The following is a 22402-nucleotide window of genomic DNA, read 5'->3' on the forward strand; positions in this document are numbered from 1 at the left end:
GATTTCATAATAGAATTATTTTGCCAATTGACTTAGAAGTCCCCACAAACCATGTTCCCCAGACCCCCGCGCTTGCTCCGCTAACCTTTGAAGCATTCATTTTATCCCGGAAACTTCTCTGCTTTTGGTCCAGTCCAATTGAGCTGACCTTCCATGTATTGAGTGTTGTCTTTCCTTTCACCTAAAGCAGTTCTTATCTACTGGTTAATCAATAAAAAACCCTCTCCCACCCTCCCCCGCTCCCCCCCTCGTAACCACAAAAGTATGTGTTCTTCTCAGGTTTACTATTTCTCAAGATCTTATAATAGTGGTCTTATACAATGTTTGTCCTTTTGCCTCTGACTAATTTCGCTCAGCATAATGCCTTCCAGGTTCCTCCATGTTATGAAATGTTTCACAGATTCGTCACTATTCTTTATCGATGCTTAGTATTCCATTGTGTGAATATACCACAATTTATTTACCCATTCATCCGTTGATGGACACCTTGGTTGCTTCCAACTTTTTACTATTGTAAACATAGCTGCAATAAACATGGGTGTGCATATATGTGTTTGTATGAAGGCTCTTGTATCTCTAGGGTATATTCCTAGGAGTGGGATTTCTGGGTTGTATGGTAGTTCTATTTCTAACTGTTTAAGATAACGCCAGATAGATTTCCAAAGTGGTTGTACCATTTTACATTCCCACCAGCAGTGTATGAGAGTTCCAATCTCTCCGCAGCCTCTCCAACATTTATTATTTTGTGTTTTTTGGATTAATGCCAGCCTTGTTGGAGTGAGATGGAATCTCATTGTAGTTTTAATTTGCATTTCTCTAATGGCTAATGATCGAGAGCATTTTCTCATGTATCTGTTGGCTGCCTGAATATCTTCTTTAGTGAAATGTGTGTTCATATCCTTTGCCCACTTTTTGATTGGGTTGTTTGTCTTTTTGTGGTTGAGTTTTGACAGAATCATGTAGATTTTAGAGATCAGGCGCTGGTCGGAGATGTCATAGCTGAAAATTCTTTCCCAATCTGTAGGTGGTCTTTTTACTCTTTTGGTGAAGTCTTTAGATGAGCATAGGTGTTTGATTTTTAGGAGCTCCCAGTTATCGGGTTTCTCTTCATCATTTTTGGTAATATTTTGTATTCTGTTTATGCCTTGTATTAGGGCTCCTAGGGTTGTCCCAATTTTTTCTTCCATGATCTTTATCGTTTTAGTCTTTATGTTTAGGTCTTTGATCCACTTGAAGTTAGTTTTTGTGCATGGTGTGAGGTATGGGTCCTGTTTCATTTTTTTGCAAATGGATATCCAGTTATGCCAGCACCATTTGTTAAAAAGGCTATCTTTTCCCCAATTAATTGACACTGGTCCTTTGTCAAATATCAGCTGCTCATACGTGGATGGATCTACGTCTGGGTTCTCAATTCTGTTCCATTGGTCTATGTGCCTGTTGTTGTACCAGTACCAGGCTGTTTTGACTACTGTGGCTGTATAATAGGTTCTGAAGTCAGGTAAAGTGAGGCCTCCCACTTTCTTCTTCTTTTTCAGTAGTGCTTTGCTTATCCGGGGCTTCTTTCCCTTCCATATGAAATTGGTGATTTGTTTCTCTATCCCCTTAAAATATGACATTGGAATTTGGATCAGAAGTGCGTTAAATGTATAGATGGCTTTTGGTAGAATAGACGTTTTTACTATGTTAAGTCTTCCTATCCATGAGCAAGGTGTGTTTTTCCACTTAAGTATGTCCTTTTGAATTTCTTGTAGTAGAGCTTTGTAGTTTTCTTTGTATAGGTCTTTTACATCCTTGGTAAGATTTATTCCTAAGTATCTCATCTTCTTGGGGGCTACTGTGAATGGTATTGATTTGGTGATTTCCTCTTCGGTGTTCTTTTTGTTGATGTAGAGGAATCCAAGTGATTTTTGTATGTTTATTTTATAACCTGAGACTCTGCCAAACTCTTCTATTAGTTTCAGTAGTTTTCTGGAGGATTCCTTAGGGTTTTCTGTGTATATAATCATGTCATCTGCAAATAGTGATAACTTTACTTCTTCCTTGCCAATCCGGATACCTTTTATTTCTTTGTCTAGCCTAATTGCCCTGGCTAGGACTTCAAGTACGATGTTGAATAAGAGCGGTGATAAAGGGCATCCTTGTCTGGTTCCCGTTCTCAAGGGAAATGCTTTCAGGTTCTCTCCATTTAGAGTGATATTGGCTGTTGGCTTTGCATAGATGCCCTTTATTATGTTGAGGAATTTTCCTTCAATTCCTATTTTGGTAAGAGTTTTTATCATAAATGGGTGTTGGACTTTGTCAAATGCCTTTTCTGCATCAATTGATAAGATCATGTGGTTTTTGTCTTTTGTTTTATTTATGTGGTGGATTACATTAATGGTTTTTCTGATATTAAACCAGCCTTGCATACCTGGTATAAATCCCACTTGATCAGGGTGAATTATTTTTTTGATGTGTTGTTGGATTCTATTGGCTAGAATTTTGTCGAGGATTTTTGCATCAATGTTCATGAGGGATATAGGTCTATAATTTTCTTTTTTTGTAATGTCTTTACCTGGTTTTGGTATCAGGGAGATGGTGGCTTCATAGAATGAGTTGGGTAGTATTCTGTCATTTTCTATGCTTTGGAATACCTTCAGAAGTCGTGGTGTTAACTCTTCTCTGAAAGTTTGGTAGAACTCTGCAGTGAAGCCGTCTGGGCCAGGGCTTTTTTTTGTTGGGAGTTTTTTGATTACCGTTTCAATCTCTTTTTTTGTTATGGGTCTATTTAGTTGTTCTACTTCTGAATGTGTTAGTTTAGGTAGGTAGTGTTTTTCCAGGAATTCATCCATTTCTTCTAGGTTTTCAAATTTGTTAGAGTACAATTTTTCATAATGATCTGAAATGATTCTTTTAATTTCATTTGGTTCTGTTGTGATGTGGTCCTTCTCGTTTCTTATTTGGGTTATTTGTTTCCTTTCCTGTATTTCTTTAGTCAGTCTAGCCAATGGTTTATCAATTTTGTTAATTTTTTCAAAGAACCAGCTTTTGGCTTTGTTAATTCTTTCAATTGTTTTTCTGTTCTCTAATTCATTTAGTTCAGCTCTAATTTTTATTATTTGTTTTCTTCTGGTGCCTGATGGATTCTTTTGTTGCTCAGTTTCTATTTGTTCAAGTTGTAGGGACAGTTCTCTGATTTTGGCTCTTTCTTCTTTTTGTATGTGTGCATTTATCGATATAAATTGGCCTCTGAGCACTGCTTTTGCTGTGTCCCAGAGGTTTTGATAGGAAGTATTTTCATTCTCATTGCTTTCTATGAATTTCCTTATTCTCTCCTTGATGTCTTCTATAACCCAAGACTGGTAAATTTTGATTGACCAGAGATGGGTCAGAAAACACTGGAGCATGGAACACTGGCTCGGGATAGCAGTTTCTGAATGAAAGTCATGGCAGTGCTAGGGGTCAGGATGAAGGCACAGAACACTTGGGAGTGGAGGAGGGAAGAACTTTGAAATGCAGTAGGCTTGCATCTTACATACTTGAGCTGTTCAGCAAAAGAGAGAATTAAGAAGCTGAGTAGTGGGACGGATTCTGCCTGTTTTCCTCAATGAGCGTGTACCTTGGAGAAAGAGGGAGATGAAAGATGAGTCTCGGTGCCACTGGCCTCTTGTAGTGTGAGCATCTTGCCACTGTGACTGTAACCCTAGCGTTTCACATGACATTCTTTACATTCTTCTAGGTGCAAGTCAGTGACTTTACTTAAAACCAGATTACTGTTGAGTCAGCTCCAGTGTGTGTCAGACTAAAATTGTGCTCCATAGGGTTTTCAACCCTGTGTGGGGACTTGAACCACCAACCTTTTGGTTAGCAGCTGAGTGCACTAACCTTTTGCACCACTTGGGGACTTGAGTCTACCCAGAAGCGCCTTGGAAGAAAGGCCTGGTGATCTACTTCTGAAAAATCAGCCATTAAAAACCCTATGGAATACAGCTCTACTCTGATACTCATGGGGTTGCCAAGAGTCAGGGTCAATTCGATGGCAACTGGTGACTTTACCTAGTATTCAATAAAATAAACATGATCTGTCCCAACACAGGAGGAAAAATATGCTCTTCCGTGCTTGCTGAGAGGTGGACAGTGTCCAACATAGTGTTTCCTAAGGGATTTTTTAGAGTAGTTTTGATTATACCTGATTTTTGCTTTATATTCTCTGTCAGACCTTGAAAGATAAAGCCCATGAAATAGACACTGAAAAAGAAATGCCTTCAAAATTTTGCAGTCTGAGTCAGGTCAATATGCAGGTGCAGAATATACTGGAAAGTCAGAGCTTAGACTAGAATAAAGGTCTGGTGATTGTGTTGCATTGGCCATTCTGAAATAATGTGGAGGAAAGTTGATGGCTTATTGAGCAAAGAACATTTTATTGCTTGAAATTATGACTGTCTTAGCAAATGTACATACTGTGATTGAATCAATATTCAACGATGTTTTGAAAAATAGATGTGGAACATAAAATGATTTTTCTATTTTTCTTGGTTTGAAGCAAAATGCTCATTAAATTCTAGATGCATCTAGCTGCCACATTTCCTGAATGCTGAGGGCGTAGGGAGGAACTGCAGGGATGGTGACATACCTCTGTGTTTGAATCTGGCTGCTGGCAGAGTGGGTGGAATAAAGGGCTGCACGTGCCAACCTGCAGGGGTGGGGCAGAGGCTTGGTTGCCTTTTTACAATACTAAGGGAATTATTTTATCTGATGCATTTAATGCATTTAAGTATAATTCTTTGTCATGCTTTTACAGTGGCCGGCCCATTTCACTGAACATTTACTCTGGTTAGACAATTGTTAGTGGGTACCTGCTTTCTTTTCTTATGCCCAAATACCGAAAACCCTTTCTTTATAACACACGAGCCACTCTTTAAAACCTTGGTGGTGGACTTCTCAGCCTCACAGGATAGCTTCCTCTAAAGGTGCCCTGAACAGTTCAATTGTATGTTTCAGTAAATCATGGGAAGTCAGACAGCTCTTAAAGTCTGACATTACTGAACAAAAGGCACCAGCTGAGTAAAATCTCTTTGCTGTCTTTAAATCCACAGCTGAGTTTTGATTCTTATGACAAAATGGCTACTCTTAATCCCTTCTCGTGTTTTAGAAGAAAGTTTATAAATTGGCTTCCTATATAAAAAATTGCCGAATAGGCCCTGTTGCAAAAATGGCCACACTTACAGTAGGACAGGAGAGAGACTAAAATGCAGTTTCCAGGGAAGTTCCAGGGATAAGTAATGTTGGGTCATCACCCAACATTTAGTTTGAATTTTCTCTCAGTAGAATTCTGGTAGCACACTTGCAATTCAATAAAGTACGTGTTCCTGTGATGGGAGCCAGGCTGAGGGGTGGTTCTGGTGAAGGTGCTACAATGCCTTGCATTCCTATCCCTGCTTTTGTGTTAGAGGATCAAAGAGCTTTACTGATATTTCTCTTATTCTCACAATATCCCTAGACTGTGTCTCTGCCTCACATTCCGTATTCTGTTGGTCAAAAACTCCTGTTGATACTGTTACCTGATTAGGGTCCATGCCCTGGAGCAGTCGAGCTAATGGAACATACTCCAAGTCAGAAATAGTGGGAAAGTTTATTAAGGAGATGCATACCTCATCAGGAAAACCCAGCAGCAACACAGGCTGTCTCTACGGAGTCCCAAAGAGCAGTTTTAGATTAGAGCTTATATAGAATCTTACAAGGTTACAGGTGTCTTTGTAGTCCCCTGCCAGACATTTCTTTATTAGGCTAAAGACATACATATCTGATACCTGGGCTCCAAGTTTCCTGTGGAGGTTGTATGCCACAGGTAGTCCCACCAGAACAAAAGATTATTTGCATCAGTTTAAAACAAAGAACAAAGTCATTAACATTTGGTCAGAACAAAGTCATTAATAGAGGTATGTGAGGAGGCAGACAGAGGAAGAGCAACTTATAGGTTTATTATGGCCTTAGAAGCTCCCAGTTGCCCATTTTGAAAAAGGAGAAAACATGCTGGGTGGTATTGGGGGTCACAATACTCTGTCATAAAAGCCTCCCAAAGCCATCCTTCTAATCTCTATCCTCTGGCTCTTGACTTCTTGACCCTGCTTCCCTGGATTGTTCCAACAGCCTCCTAACAGGTGCCCTAGCTCCTTGTGTCTTCCTCTGCTGGCCATCCTCCAGTCTGCTGCCCAAATCATCGTCCTAGAATGCAAATCTGAACATAGAGACCTCCTACCTAAAACCTGTCAGTGGCTACGGTTCTCTCACTAGTGATATATCATGGTATTATGACACATGTAACGTACTAATAAAGCCCAAACTCCTCAGCAAGGCACACGTGTCATTCCTCAGCCCCAACCTTTCTTTCCCATCTCTGGAATCCTGGCACCCTCTGTCCCAACAGTAGCAGAGTATTTATACGTGTACACATATACATGCACTCCTCATTCTTTCATGCTCCATTCCTTTCCACAGGTTGTGCTTTTCCTGGGTTTCTTAGTCATCTAGTGATGCTATAACAGAAATACCACAAGTGGATGGCTTTAACAAAGAGAAGTTTATTCTCTCACAGTCCAGTAGGCTAGAAGTCCGAATTCAGGGCATCAGCTCCAAGAGAAGGGTTTCTCTCTCTGTCAGCTCTGGAGGAAGGTCCTTGTGATGCATCAGTTTTCCTTTGGTCTGAGAATATCTCAGCACAGGAACCTCAGGTCCAAAGGACGCGCTCTGCTCCGGGGGCTGCTTTCTTGGTGGTATGAGGTCCCCACTCTCTGCTAGCTTCCCTTTCCTTTTATCTCTTGAGATATTAAAGGTGATGCAGGCCACGACCCAGAGAAACTACCTTTACATTGGATCAGGGATGTGACCTGGGAAGGGTGTTACAATCTCGCCCTAATCCTCTTTAACGTAAAATTACAGTTACACCCTAACCCTCTCTAACATACAATTGCGATCACAAAATAGAGGACAACCACTCAATACAGGGAATCGTGGCCCAGCCAAATAGATAATACATTTTGGGGGGGGGGGGACATAATTCAATCCATGACACTGGGAAAAACCCATTTGTCCCGCAGACTCATTGTAAATGTTATGTCCTCTACCTCCAGCAGAGTTCACCATTCCTTCTTCTGTGCCACCCTACTACCTTAGGCACACCCTTCCTTCCACATCACAGACTCTTATTCATTTACGTGTCTGTCTTCCCCACTGGGCGTGAGCTACTCGGGAGCAGGGGCTGTGTCATATTTATGATTGAGTGATGGGTAATAAATTGAACAGTCACAAACTATTGAGAACAAAGAGGTAACTTTCTTTTTAAGAGATAAACACAACTTTGTTCTTGACCCTTTGGTCTGCCTAGAGGAGATGACTGATTTTGACCTATTCTGAACTTAGTCCAATTCAGTGACTTCTCTGGGAAGGGGAAATTCCAGTGGTTATAGCCCATTTTCACAATCCAGTTCAAAGCTCAGTTGTTTTGGGGTAAGTATTCAGTTTTTCCACCACCTATCACTTTCTTGTACCGTGGTGGCTTATGTGTTGCTTAGATGCTGGAAGCTATGCCACTGGTATTTCAAATACCAGCGGGGTCAACCATGGTGGACAGGTTCCAGTGGAGCTTCTAGAATAAGACAGACAAGGAAAAAAGGCCTGGCAATCTATTTCTGAAGATTAGCCAGTGAAAACCTTAAGGATCACAACAGACTATTGTTCAGTATAGTCCTGGAAGATGAGCCCTTTACATTGGAAGACACTCAAAATACATAGTGGTTGCAAGAATGACTCAAGTATACCAATGGTTGTGAGGATGGCAAAGGACTGGGCAATGTCTTGTTCTGTCACCATGAGTTGGATCCACATTGATGGCAACTAACGACAACTCTTTTTTAGGGCTTCTCCTCTCCCTCTTCCCCTTCTCTTCTCCCTGGGAGGCATCTGGGCCTGAGAACAAGTAGATGCTTATTTAAGGCCATGGCAGTGAGGGCAGAGAACTCTGAACCATGTGGTAACCAAGGTCTTGTGATGATAAAACTGTGCCGTCTGCCTTTAGTACCTCCTGATATCCCTGGTTCCTGGTACTCCCTCCTATTATAAGATTCTTACTCTCTGTGAGATGTTCGTAATTGTGGGGCTCTGGTGGTGCAGTGGTTAAGCATTTGGCTGCTAACCAAAAGGTCGGCCATTTGAATCTACTAGTTGCTACTTAGAAACGCTATGGGGCAGTTCTGTGTCCTGTAGCATTGCTATGAGTCGGAATAGACTCCATGGCAATGGGTTTGGTTTTTGTTTTTTTTGGATGTTCCTGGTCCCTGGCACTTTCTCCTAATGTAAGGCTCTTACTCTCTGTGAGATGTTCATAATTAGAGTTGAAGAGATCCTGATGTATCATTATCTTGATAAAGAGTTGTCCTCTTTTAAAAAAGGTGCCAATCTGTGCTCCCTTGGTTTTCCTTTCTCAAGATAATCTAGTTGACTCAAGCAGCCACAACCCAGGGAACCACCCCCTGGTCACTAGTTAACTCCTTCCCAAATTGCAAACAAAGTACCATGTGGAAATCTCAGTTTCTAAGCAAGGTCTTACCTTTTTTAAGGTCAGGATGCCTCTGAGGATATGATGAAAACTCTGAAATTGCTCTCCAGAAAAATGAAAGATGCATATACAACATGCGACCTATAATTCCAGGGTATTTACGTGCCCGGCTCAAATCAGTTAAGAACTTTTGATTTTAGATGGCATGTAGCAAACTGAAGCATATAAATTGACTTCCAGGGTTAGTTTTTAAAGTTAGGGAGTAAAAATTCATGTATAGTAAAAATTATCCTGACACCCCTTAAATTGCCAAGAAAATGTAGTACACCTGGTTATATATTCAAATTCCAGTAATACATAATAAAGACCAAATATGTAAGACATAATCCTGTAGTATTTTTAATTACAGAAAAAGAAGAACATAAAGTTGCTGAAAGTCTAAAGTTGAATATGAGAAGGTTAACTGTACATATGAAGCAACTCCATACTTTACATGTAGTGGCAGTTCTGGAAACAGCTGCTGGTTGGGCTTCTGATGCCTGCAGTGCCAGCACTAGTGGAGGAAAGGTTAGAAATGATGGAAATTTATTCCTTCCCAGGTATCAAGGGCATCATCTGTCTTGTCTCTTCCTGTCCTTTTTTAAAAGTTGTGGTAAATACACCAGTGACCACCCTGACAGGGAACACAACAGAGAGTCTCTGATGGAGCAGGAGAAAAGTGGGATGCAGAGCTCAAATTCTAGTAAAAAGACCAGACTTAATGGTCTGACTGAGACTGGAGGGACTTCAGAAGACATGGCCCCCAGACTCTCTGTTAGCCCAAAGCTAAAACCATTCCCAAAGCCAACTCTTCAGACAAAGATTAGACTGGGCTATAAAACACAAAATGATACTGGTGAGGAGTGTGCTTCTTAGCTCAAGTAGACACATGAGACTAAGTGGGCAGCTCCTTTCCAGAGGCGAGATGAGAAGGCAGAGGGGGACAGGAGCTGGTTGAATGGACACGGGAAATGCAGGTTGGAGAGGAGAAGTATGCTGTCACATGATAGGGAGAGCAGCTAGGGTCACAGAACAATGTGTGTGTAAGTTTTTGTATGAGAAAGTGACTTGAATTGCATGAGTGATGTCAATTGTTAAGTTTCACTTAAAGCACACACACAAAAAAAGTTGTGGTAAATAATAATATGTAACAAAAACAGTTGCCATTTCAAGATATTTTACATGCAGGATTCAATGACATTAAATATGTTCATCATGTTGTTCAGCCATCACCATTATCCGTTTCCAGATTTTTTAGTCACTCTTAATAAAAGCTCAGTGTCCCCCTCCCTCCCACCCACCCTTGGTGATCACTAATAAACTTTAGTCTTTATACACTTGCCTATTCAGGATGATTTCATATAAATGGGATCATACAATATTTGTCCAGTGTGTGTGACTTATTTCCGTCAGCAGAAAGTTTTCAAAGTTCATCCAGGTTGTAGCATGTATCAGAACTTCGTTTCTATTTAAAATATATATTAAAAAAGACTATCCATATAAAGGAAACCCTGGTGGCGTAGTGATTAAATGCTACAGCTGCTAACCAAGAGGTTGGAGGTTCAAATTCGCCAGGCGCTCCTTGGAAACTCTGTGGGGCAGTTCTACTCCGTACTATATGGTTGCTATGAGTCAGGTTTTGTTTTGGTTTTTTATCCATATAAAGCACAGAATATCTAATAACTAACCATGATTCCTTATATGCTTTTTCTTTCAAACTTCTAAATAAGAACTTGTGTTTTTATATTTCACTTGACATTTTAAAAGTCTGCTTTTTGGACATGTACTTTTACTTACAAATTGTCACCTTGAATAAAGAACACACACACGTGCACTCACACACGAAGAACTAGACTGTGTAGTGGAAATTTGAAGACTTATTATTTTGAGCTGGAGTTTTATGAACTGCACATTTACTTTAATGTATCAGTGGACTTTTCGTAATGTCTTTTTCTTTTCTTTTTGTATACGTTCCCCTGCTTTTTCTCTCTTTGGCACTTTCTCTTGCAGCTGTGTAACGGGGGCTCGGTCACTGAGCTTGTCAAAGGTCTGCTCAAGTGTGGCCAGCGATTGGAAGAAGCAGTGATCTCATACATCTTGTACGGAGCCCTCATGGTAAGAATGTCCATCCAGCTGGTGAAAACAGCAGAGGGAGCAATTTGTCCTTCGCTGGGCTCTCCATTGCACATTTACAGTGGGGGAAATCCCCTTTAATATGCAAGGTTTATAACAGCAGGGAGGTGAAGCCAAATGTGGTCTTTGATTAGACTTTTAAATAGTAGGATAATTGTTTTTGAATAAGTGTGTAAATTTCCCCCTTTCTCTTTCTGTGGTGGTGGGACTCCATGCAGGGCCTTCAGCATTTGCACAACAACCGAATCATCCACCGTGATGTCAAGGGGAATAACATTCTTCTGACAACAGAAGGAGGAGTTAAGCTCGTTGACTTTGGTAATGACTACTTGTCATTTGTTTTCTTGATGTGTGCAGTTTAGCCAAAGGCGACAATTTATTGCAATCTCAGAAGACTGGGACCTCTGTGCTATGCCATAGGCTGAGGGCTTTTCCAGTTAAATGCAGGATGGAGAGTGGAGGGTTTACCAGATGGATCGCCCTCGGAGATGCTGTTTGTTCATCTGTTTTCAGCTTTAAAAGCAATTTTATTAAAGATTTAAAAAAAAGAAAAAAAGTGTTTCCAAAGAAGAATTTGATGGAAAAACTTTTTGGTTTTCTGGTAGGAATTTCACATCTCAGGGCAATTGTCTATAATTTACATTTTGTTGTTTCTTGTTTTACATATGAAAAGAGAAAGCAATTTGGTCTTTCAAATGACTTCCACTAGCCTCAGGCAGGCTGATTCCCAGGGAGCTAAAGGTAAAAGAGCCCTTTGGGCCTGAGAGCTAACATCCTTTTAAACTGTGATGGTTGGTGCAGCACGTGAGGCTGGTTGGACTGGAAACATAACAGGAAACGGAAGTGTGAGAGGAAATGCAGAGCAGTGTAACCTAAGGCCAGAGAACTATTAAACATCTCCAGGCAGTGCTCATACATTGACAGTCACAAACAAGTCATGTGGTTTTCCTTTTTAAGTTTATCGAGTGGTTTATCTTTTAAATGAACTCAACAATACTTAGTATTTCAAGATCATTGTTACAATGAGAAAACATTTATATAACCACTTTTTAAAATGTTCTTTATCACTGTCAACATAGTGGAGAAAAAAGATTGATGGATTTTGAATATTCATTGTTTTATTGATAAAAAAGAATGATGTTAAAATATCAGTGAATCATTTGCTCAGAAGAAATTACTTAAAAATAAATGAAGTTGCTTCAGATGTATTTGTCTATTTACTAAAAAGCAGGCAAGGAAAAATAGCAGAAGGGGCAATTTGTTCGTGCCTTGTGCTTTTCTTTCTATGTAAGGAATGAGTATAAATCCAATAATATCTTGAGCGTATACCATCAAAGATGTGTTTTCCACATGATCCTGGAAGCCATGAATATGTCATAAAGGGAAAGAGCCTAGAAGGATGAGAGCAGGGATTAATGCTGTCTCACCATGCACCAGCTTTCCAATTTGGCATCAGTGTAAAAGCCCCTAATCTTTCCAGAAGAAGGTTGTGGAACTTCTAGTTGCTGCGAAAGAAATTTCTAGAAATTAAAACCAAACATGGTTTTTTTTTTTTTAACCAAAATTATAGTGGAGGACTTGGTAAAATGGGAAATTATCCATGGCCAAGAGAGTTTAGAGAGCCCTCTTTGTCCATCTAATAAAGAGAATGTAAGTGGCTAACAAGGACCCCTGATGGTGCAGTGGTTAAGCACTTGGCTGTTAGCAGCCTAGCAACAGGAGAAAAAGATTACAGCCTTGGAAACCCTGTGGGGCAGTTCTGCCCTGTCCTATAGGGTAGCTATGAGTTGGAATTGACTCAAAAGCTACGGGTTCGCTTTTTTTTTTTTTTGATCAGCTAACACAACTAACCATGTTTTCAAAGGTGTGCCCTTCACTAATGAACACATGAAGCCGGGTTTCTAAGTTCTTGTCATCAACGGCCTTAGTGGCAACCTTGTCATTCTCTTAAGGGCTGCATTAGACTTCTGCTTGGTATAAGAAGATTACTTGTCGTTTGTCAAGTGCTTTATGATTTATAAGTCATTTTCGCATTTGTTTTCTCACTTAATCTTAAGCGGAACCCTTTGTGTTAGGTATAGCAGGTATCGTTATTCCCAATTTGAAGATGAGAAAACTAAGGCTTAAAGGTGAGGTGGTCTGCTGAACTTAACACAATTAGTACGTGGTGTAACTGGGATAGAAAATAGGTCTTCTGATTGCTAATCCAGTGTATTTTTTCTTCCACTTCATACTCTTGTGGTATAAAGAAGAGAGCTGGTTGAGGACAAAGACAGATAAAGTACATTGGAAGCATATTAAAATTCAGGTCCTCAACACTGAACCCTAAAAAACATGATAATAATATTAGTCAATTTCTTTTTCCATTTGACAGACATTGCTTTCTTGCCAGGTTTCCAGGCCTCTAGGTACAATAAGACATTGAAAATTTTTTCTGCACTGATAGTATGTATAGACAATGTATGCCAATCTTTTTCCTCCATAAAATGAAGCACCTTATTAAGAAATGATGTGAAATATTTCATAAATATAGGAAGGTATTTTGTGTTAATCCTAGTTACTGATTTGTCTTTTGATTCCAAATTTTCAGTGATACGGATGGTAACGTTTATTAGGTAAAAAAATATTCTAGTAATTTAGATAAAATGATAAATGCTCTAACACAGGGGTTGACAAACTACGAGCTGTGGGCCAAATCTGACCTGCCTCCTGTTTTGTATTACCCATAAGCTAAGCGTGGTTTTTACATTTCTGAATGGCTAGGGAAAAAAAAAAATCAGGATAAAAATAATGTTTTGTGACACATGAAAATTATACGAAATTCAAGCTTGAGTATCCATCAATAAAATTTTATGGGAACACAGCCATGCTCACTTGGCCATAGCTGCTTTTGCATTACTATGGCAGAGTTGAGTAGTTGTGACAGAGACCGTATGGCCCACGAAACCTAAAATATTTAATATATTGCCCTGTATGGAGAAATTTTGCCAGTCCCTGGTCTGGAATCATCTGCTCACTGCTGAATTCTGACACTCTTTTCTTGTAGGTGTCTCAGCCCAACTTACCAGTACGCGTTTGCGGAGAAACACATCAGTTGGCACCCCATTCTGGATGGCCCCCGAGGTAAGCAGTTCTTTGTGTTTGTTGAGTGCCTTGCTACTATGCCTTTTAATGGGTAAGTCATATACTTTACACACAAAACTTTCAGGAAGAAGAAATCTTTATCCTGATTGAATTGTAGTAGTTCTACTTTGGTGAGTGATATTAATGAGATTTTTAACCCCAGAAAAGCAGGATTAAATCACAGCTAGCTCATGGGGGGTCTTGATGCAATTAGAAAAAGGTTCCCACTCCAGAAGACGCAGCCTTCTCCAAGAGTCATGGCTTGGCTAGTTCATCCAGCTTTTGGGCTAATTAGCAAAAGACACCCTCCCTGAGCAGACACATGACTTGGCCAAGAGCCATTTGTCAGTTCCAACTGGCTTGCAAAATCGTATGCAATAGCCCTGGCAATTTTCTTTTGTTACCAGGGACATAGCATCTCCTCTTGTGTACTTTGTTAGCTCTCTGCAGTAAAGCAAGGGATTTGGTCCTAATTTGGTTCTGTCATCATCACAGAATCCTCTGTGAAATGACACATGTAGAAGTTTGGAATGTCTTCAAGCTAGGTAAGGCATGCTGTGAAACACCAGTACAACTTTCTTTGCTTGTCAGTTAAGTGTTTAATTCCATAATACCCTGGCATCTGCCTGAGAGCGGCTCTCTGGGATTAAGCAAATGGATTCTTTTAATAAGAGGACCCATGCGCCTGCCTCCTTAGAGGTTTTTCCGTCTTCAGTCTGTCCCCATGGTGGTTCTTCCTCTATGTGGCTGCCCAGGTAGTCCCATAACATACTGATCTCCTCCTGCCAACCTCTGCTCACATTTTTTCAATGGCTCTCCATGGTCTATAACTGTCTTTTTCATACTTAGGTAATGGGCTGACCCATTTTAAAGGAAAAGAACATTCCTACAAATTCCAGTGTTTACTTAAATCTTATGTGTTTCTTAAATATGGTTTTAAAAACATGAAACTAGATATAAACTCTTTCTCACTTAAGACTTATAGAACTATAAAACCAAAAGGGAAAAAAATACATGATGAAAAAACTACAAAGCAAAATTTCTTACATTCAAGTAAGCAGTCTTAATAAGATGAATGACATTGTTTTGTGCAACTGAGTTGTCCTTTGCAATGTGAATAACTAAAGCATGGGTTAGTTGGAGGCTGGGCACCACACACTGACTTGGTTCTTCCACTACTTTCTCTGTTTCAGCTAGGGTGCTACCTTTGTACGAACAAATCTCCTTTAGCCTTCAACTGGTGTAGCCCTGTTATCTCAAAGCCTGGGACAACTGCTTAGTGCCAGCTTAATAAAATCCGTTGCCTTAGAATATGAGCACTGAAATTGTGTGCCAAATGATCATCAAGATGATCTGGAATATATTTTTATTCCTACTCCTATTATTATTAATAAAATTATCACTGGAACAAAAACATAAAAATGTTTATAGAGAACTCGTGAACCCTGAGACATTTCGAGCCCTACTTTGAGAAACACAGCAGGACAAAGTTAAAACTCTGGGTGGTGAACAAGCTCTTCATATTCTAGCCCGTATCTACCTGTCCCTGGGTGGTCCAAACAGTTAAGCTCTTGACTATGAAGCAAAAGGTTGGCAGTTTGAGCCCACCCAGAAGTGACTCAGAAGAAAGGCCTGGTGATCAGCTTCCAAAGGTCACAGCGTTAAAAACCCTATGGATTACAGTTCTGCAGTTCTGCCCTGCAACACATGGGGTCGCCATGAGTCAAACTCAATGCCAACTTTATTTTTTTTAAATCTACCTGGCCAGCTCCATCTGTGGTTACTTTTTCCCCACTTACATGTTCTTAATGCCCCAACAGTAGAGAATATCAGGTAGTTGTCCAAATCCATTATGATATCTCATTCCTTTAAACCTTTTCATGTACTGTTAAATCATCTAGGATGGCCCTCTGGACTCTGGAAAATTTCTCCTTAATCTTCAAGTCTCAGTTCAAGTCTCAGTTCAAATGCTAGCTTCCCTAGGAAACCTTCCCTAATCCCTGGCAAACTGTGAGGCTCCTTTCCCCTAAGCTTTCACAGTAGCTTTTACGCCCTCCTTTAGCACACCATCACCATGACTTTGTAATTGTTGGCAGATGAGTCTGACAACTAGACTCCAAGCTCTGTCAGGGACTTGGGACACCCAGCTCTCAGCATAGTGCTTGGCACAGAGTTGGTGCTCAAAAAACATCTGTCGGATGAATGAACACGTTGGTAAAAAAGTCAAAGGGGTAAGATAAATTCAGAGGGAAGCTTGAGGAAGGTTGTTACAACTACTGGTATTAACAAATTCCTCTGTAGTTTTTGATTGCTCTTTTCTCAAAGGAAAGCCTAATGGAGCCACTGAACTCATATTTGGGGTGGCATAACATGGAACAAGCTGGTCTTTTCCCAATCACCAAGCATAATTAAGACAAGCTTGCTCTTGGTTTTGTACATTTCTAATGAGGAGTTTGTGACCAAGACATGTTTTTCACCTTCCCAATATTCAGTTGGGTTGAATAAAATGAGTGGAGTGTTTCTATGGGGGCAGTTTAGTAGTCTGCAGTCCAGATTGCCTGGAACTGGTTCTGTTCTCAGCATGGAAATCCAGAGCCGCGTGCTGCCTGCGGCAGTGGATAAACTGAGGAGCAGGCCGTTGGCAGCATGGAGACCTCAGGTGCACCTCTCAGGAGCGTCGGCCCAACTGCTCTGGGGAGGCACCAAAGATTTGCTCCGAATATGTGCTTCTGCCCAATACGCTCCATTTTGCAAATGGAAATTTAATTTTTCCAACAAAGCCGCTTTTCACTCCATAATCCTCCATAGGAGTGTCCACAGGAACAACTTTCCATTTGTTAGCAATTTGTCCATTCATTCCAACAAATCCGCACATGCGAGCAGACTGTGAAAGTATAATCAGTACTGGCTGAAATTGATGTTGTCTTCAGATTATGGCCTGCATAGTATATTGATCTTAATTTGCTTCGCTTCCATTTGTGTGAATAAGTGGTATTTAGATTGACTGTGATAACAATGCATGCAATGCCAACTCCAGTGGAATAAAACCATTGCAGACAACCTTTGCTTTTATTTTTTAACTGAAGCTGAAAGATCCTTGTTCCTATTTTATATTTGAAAATTGAACAAAATTATTCTTTCCCATTTTTATTTTCATTATTATTTCACAAGCTTGAGTAACTACAGTATTTAATTCGAATAGGCTCTAATATAAACCAGCTAGCTAATGGAATGTGACCATACCGCAATCAAATGTTGACGAGCAGTCAAGATGCGCAGTTCACCGGGGCAGCTGAAGGCTGCAGCTGTGAATCGACAACCATAATGTCAACCCTCTCCACTGCCTCACTTGGACATTAGTAAAGCTGAAGAATACAGATAGAAGCACTATCAAAGCAGCAGTACAGGAGAAGAGAAATACTATGGGCTGCCCTTCGTGTGAAGGTGCTTTGAAACAATACTACTAAAGAAATATTTACTCTGGCAGAGTGAAGGGGTTAACCTGAAAGTTAAGATCAGTACCGTTGTTTTTTTTTTTTCCAGGCTAAATCTGCCACTAGCATACTACACTCCAGGAAATATTTTAAGAGACAAAGAAAAATCTATGAAGTTCAGCATCCAGAAACCCATACGCACTGCCGTCGAGTCGATTCCAACTAGTAGTGACCCTATAGAACAAAGTGGAACTGCCCCATAGAGTTTCCAAGGAGTGCCTGGTAGATTCAGACTTTTGGTTAGCAGTCTTAGCTCTTAACCACTATACTACCATGGTTTCCAAAGTTTGGCATAGAAACTGTATATTTAACAAGTTAAAAAATCACTTGTCCTCTAGTCAGCTCTGACTCATGGCCACCCTGTGTGTGTCAGAGTAGAACTGTGCTCCACAGGGTTTTTGATGACTGATTTTTTGGAAGTCGATCACCAAGCCTTTCTTCCCTGGTGCCTCTGGTTGGACTTGGACCTCCACCTTTCATGTCAGGTGCATGAACTATTGGCATCATCCAGGGACACCATTTAGAAGATTACCCTGTGGAAAATGACTTAAACAGTAGAAAACGAAGTTTTTCCTAAGTACTGAGGTAGGTGATTGCAGAGTTTGTTCATTCATCAGCTCAGTGAAATTATAAAAAAACTCAGATTGTTCAATCTCCCGGGTTGTGACTGCTGCAAGCTGCACAGTTTTGTGTTCACGGACAAACAGGACAAGTGTATAGCAGGAAGGAAACTTACACTTACTAAGGACCTGCCAGTGCACCTGGGGTTGTGACAGGTGCTTTTTTATGTTATTTTATTGCCACAACTCTCTCTAGTGGCTATTATTGTCTCCATTTTATAACCACTCAAAGAGGTATAGGAGGTTATCTTGTCCAAATGCACATACCTAGTTAAGTGTTAAGGCTTGTGTGGCTTTTCAGAGAGCATGGTGCTGTAAGCCTCACTTTACAGATGAAGAAACTAAGGCAGTGACGGGATGGTCTCTGAGCTAGTTCAGAGCAGACACAGTCCCTGAATTCATGTCTCCTAGCCTACTGGTCTTGCATTCTTTCACTTTTTAGTGTGCTCATATGGGGTGTTCAATGTGGGAAATGTCTGCAAACTAGCAGAGATAGCTCCTACGATGAAGATCTGTCAAAGTACTGTAGAAGGATATTCTGAAATTGGAGTGGTAGACACATCATTTTAAAAGACGCACAGGAAGGAGCATCACCTATAACTTATAGTTTGACTACAGTCACACGAGTGCAAGAAGCAGCCCATGTGTTAAGGATCCAGTTTACTTGACATCTCCCTAAAACAACCAACGGTCTCTTTCTGTATTGGAAAACAGACTTGTGGATAAAATAAACATTTGCTTCTTTTTAGAATTTTTTTCCCCCTTTTTACTTCCATCTGCCCGTTGTTGCAAACAAGGGCTAATCAGCTGAGCAGAGAAACAGATGTGCTGTGACGGCTCCAAAAATGGGTCTCTCCCTGCCTGGCAAAGGGTCCTTGACAGGGGACGGTTGCCATAACAACCAGCTTACACCAGTGCAGAAATATCGCAGGCTTTTTGCAGCCACTCTTGCCTTCATTAATTCTGCCATTCCTAGCTAAATTATATGATAATGCTATTTCTTTTGGCACTGCGAGTAGAGATGAAAAATGAGATATTTTATGTTGAAGGGCTGAGAAAGCCATAAAACACTATAGAGCTGAAATATTGTCATTATTGTTTTGTTTCTTAAGCTCTAGTTAATGGGTTTGGTCCCCCAAAAACAGTATTTATTGAATACTTAAAATAAAATAAAAATAATTTTTTATTTTTACTATGTGCCAGGTACTGTCTAAGTGCTATATTTTCATGAGTAACTCATTAATAATCCCCATAAGGTCAGTGCTATTACTAGCCCAATGTTAAAAAAAAAAAAAAAAAAAAGAATTAAGTCATAGAACACTTAAATAACTCTTCTTGTCCTTGGACAAACTATTTGGTGGTACCCACCAAAATTTGAGCCCAGCTATTTGGCTCTAAAATCCTCATTCTTAACCGCTATTTACAGCAAACGGTTTGACTGTGACTACCAGTGTGCCAGATAAGATGTGAGTCTGGTTTTTTTTTTTCTCTTTTACAAATTATTTTAGGTAAGAACTATCCTTCCTAACATGTTGAAGAAAATGTGATATTTTAACCTGACACTAGAAGCCAATGTATTTAATGCCTGAAGGGAGGATTTGGAAAAATAAAATAACAGAGTGCTTCAGAATAGAATTTAGGAGATTCAGATTTTAGTCTTAGTTCTGCCACTAATTTTTTTTTTTTTTTTAAGTGGTTATGGTCCCATTATTTGAATCTGGCTCCCGTTTTGGTAAGAGTTAAGATCATGAATTTTGGAGTCAGATCAACTTGGAAGCACGTGGCCACTCACCACTGATCTCAGACAAGTTACTGAATATCTCTGATTAATAAAATGGGGAGAAAAACTGCCTCAAAGGACAAAGTGAAATAATGTACCAAAAGTGCTTGGCCTAGTGGCTGATATAGAAAGTGCTTTGAAAAACAGTGGCATATATTGCCCTCACCCATTAAACAAAAAAACAATTGCCATAGAGTTGGTTCTGACTCATGGCGACCCCATGTACTGGAGAGTAGAGCTGTGCTCCATAGGGTTTTCAGTGGCTGATTTTCCAGATGCAGATCACCAGGCCTTTCTTCCTGGGTGCTTCTCGGTGGGTTCTGACCACCAGCCTTTTGTAGCCGACCATTTAATTGTTCGTGCTACCCAGGACCCTGCCTACATTGTTTTCTTCAGTGAAACAAAGAGATTGGCTTAGGTAGTCTCTGCCTCTGAGATTTGTCTTTAACTATAACAGTTACAGCTTTCGGGGGGAAAAGCCCCTTCTGGCTCGCACATTCAGTGGCTCTGAGGTTCTGTGAATGAGGTTGGGATCTCACCAACTCTTAGTGAGGGTGAATGGATGCCATGGTCTGTGACCATTAGGGTCCGTTTTTACCTGGCTCTCATTAAAAAGACTAAAAAAAAAACTGGGGACTCGTAAATTCTTATGCTAGTCACGTTGTTGTGAGGAATGCAAGATGGAGGGAGCTCAGGAGATTCAAGTGAGAGGTTCACAACTTTAAATCATTGGCTGAAAGACCTGTGTCTTTTCCAGAGACCTACATCTCTGAGATTCCGAAGCCATTTGTTCTTCCCTGGTTTGCTCCAGGCTGCTCGCGTCAGCCTCTAAGAAATGGAGTGATTCCTTCCTTCTGGTAATGGGGCTGACCTTGCCCAAATTCGCAGACCCTAAGACACAACCTAGGCACTCGACTGCAGGGGATGAAGACCCAGGGCAAGGGTGGAATTACAGGATGCAGCTGCAGCTTTTATCCTCAGCTCCTGTGGTGGCTCCCCTCTCAGCTGGTGCTCTGTGGGGAAGTTGAGTCATATGTCATTGTGGAGGTGGGGGGCCGGCCCTGGAGGCGGCAGTGACATGTCATTATCCTCCTCCTGGCGGTCTAAGTATAGGACCCCATCTGAGGGCTTCAGGTCCCAGATGTGCAGCAGAACGTGAGGCCTCCCAGCAGGGGCCTCCTATCCTCCCTGCTCGGCACTAAGCAGAAGTGTCAAACAGTGGCCTCGGTGAGCATCTGGAACTTTTCAGGCTGTCCTCCCACCTGCATTCTCATCCCTCCACTGTACTGCTCCTGCTCCATACCTCTCAGCTCCAAGCTTAGAGAAGCAAGAGTTGACTGATGCTTAATCTCTGGGGAGGTGAGAAGGGCCAAGGGTCCTACTCTTTCCTCCTTCTTCATTCACCAGAGAGGAAGAACTGATGCAGTTACCACAGAAATATCTGCCAAAGCCATGTTAGAGCCCAACTCTGGCTATTCCTGAGCGTGAAGTCCCAGATTACCCAGTGGCTACCTATTGTCACCATCACCCGTCTATCAGTTTGTTGTACTGTGGTGGCTTGTGTGCTGCTATGATGCTGGTATGTCAAATACCAGCAGGCCCACCCATGGTGGACAGGTTTTAGTGGAGCTTCCAGACTAAAACAGACTAGGAAGAAAGGCCTGACAATCTACTTCCAAAAATTACCCAATGAAAACCTAATGAATCACAACAGAATATTGTCCAGTCTAGAGCTGGAGGATGAGCCCCCTAGGTTGGAAGGCACTATGCAATAGCTGCAACAACGGATTCAAACACAGCAACTATCATGAAGATGGCGCAGGACCAGGCAGTATTTCCTTTTGATGTACGTGGGGCCTCCGTGAGTTGAAGTCGACTGGATGGCAACTAACAGCAACCCTCCCATCAATGCCTCTGCTGCCCTGTTCAGGACACCGGGGCTTAGCCATGAAAGGGAATTCACGCCCTGGCCGAAGTCTGCATTTGCTTCCCTGCTTAATTGTCACTGAGCTGTCACAGAGGAAAGCAAAGGGAGGCAGGCAAGCAGGATTAGGATTGGGACCTAGAGGAGCCAGTATGGGGATGAAGTGGAAATGGGCAGAGTGGAGGGGGGAGTGGGCATTTCTTGTGCCCTATTAGTTCTACTAGCCATTCCTTGGAAACCCTATGGGGCAGTTCTACTTTGTCCTATAGGGTCGCTATGAGTTGGAATCGACTCTGGCAATGAGGTTTTTTGGTTTGAAGGTCTCTTATATACAAGATTGCCATGAGTTGGAGCCAACTTGATGGCAACTAATAGCAACAACAGCAAGGTCCCTTCCTTCCAGTGCCCACCTCTGGTGTGAGGAAGTTGCTAGAACAGGGGAGGGCCCTGGGATTGTACTGGGACTCCAGCAAATATGCTCCTCCAGGAGCCTTCGTGAATGGTAAGGATAAATACAGAAGTTTGCTCATGCTGATATACCTTTCACAGGTGAGTTCTATGGGTATTGGTCCTGAATTTGAGAATGGAGTTTGCCACATAAATACAGATAAGAGGTTTGTTCCCAGGGCTTCAGGGAATTTAGAGTGTAAAAATCAGTGCTGTGTACTGGCCTTGGACCTAGAACCAGGTCCCTACTGCCCTCCACTAGCCATGATGAGCCCTGCCAAGTACAAAATCAGTTTTGTATGAGAATGC

At 41.2% G+C, this 22402-nt stretch overlaps 1 protein-coding gene across 1 annotated transcript in view; it reads left to right on the plus strand.

The window, feature by feature from the left end:
• Nucleotides 1–22402, plus strand: part of MYO3B (myosin IIIB) — a 575113-nt gene that overhangs the window by 27474 nt on the left and 525237 nt on the right. The window contains 3 exon segments of the mRNA XM_049887401.1: nt 10583–10687; nt 10924–11023; nt 13752–13828. Coding sequence (XP_049743358.1) covers nt 10583–10687; nt 10924–11023; nt 13752–13828 — 282 coding nt within the window.

Source organism: Elephas maximus, chromosome 6, assembly GCF_024166365.1.
Source record: "Elephas maximus indicus isolate mEleMax1 chromosome 6, mEleMax1 primary haplotype, whole genome shotgun sequence".
Taxonomy (NCBI): domain Eukaryota; kingdom Metazoa; phylum Chordata; class Mammalia; order Proboscidea; family Elephantidae; genus Elephas; species Elephas maximus.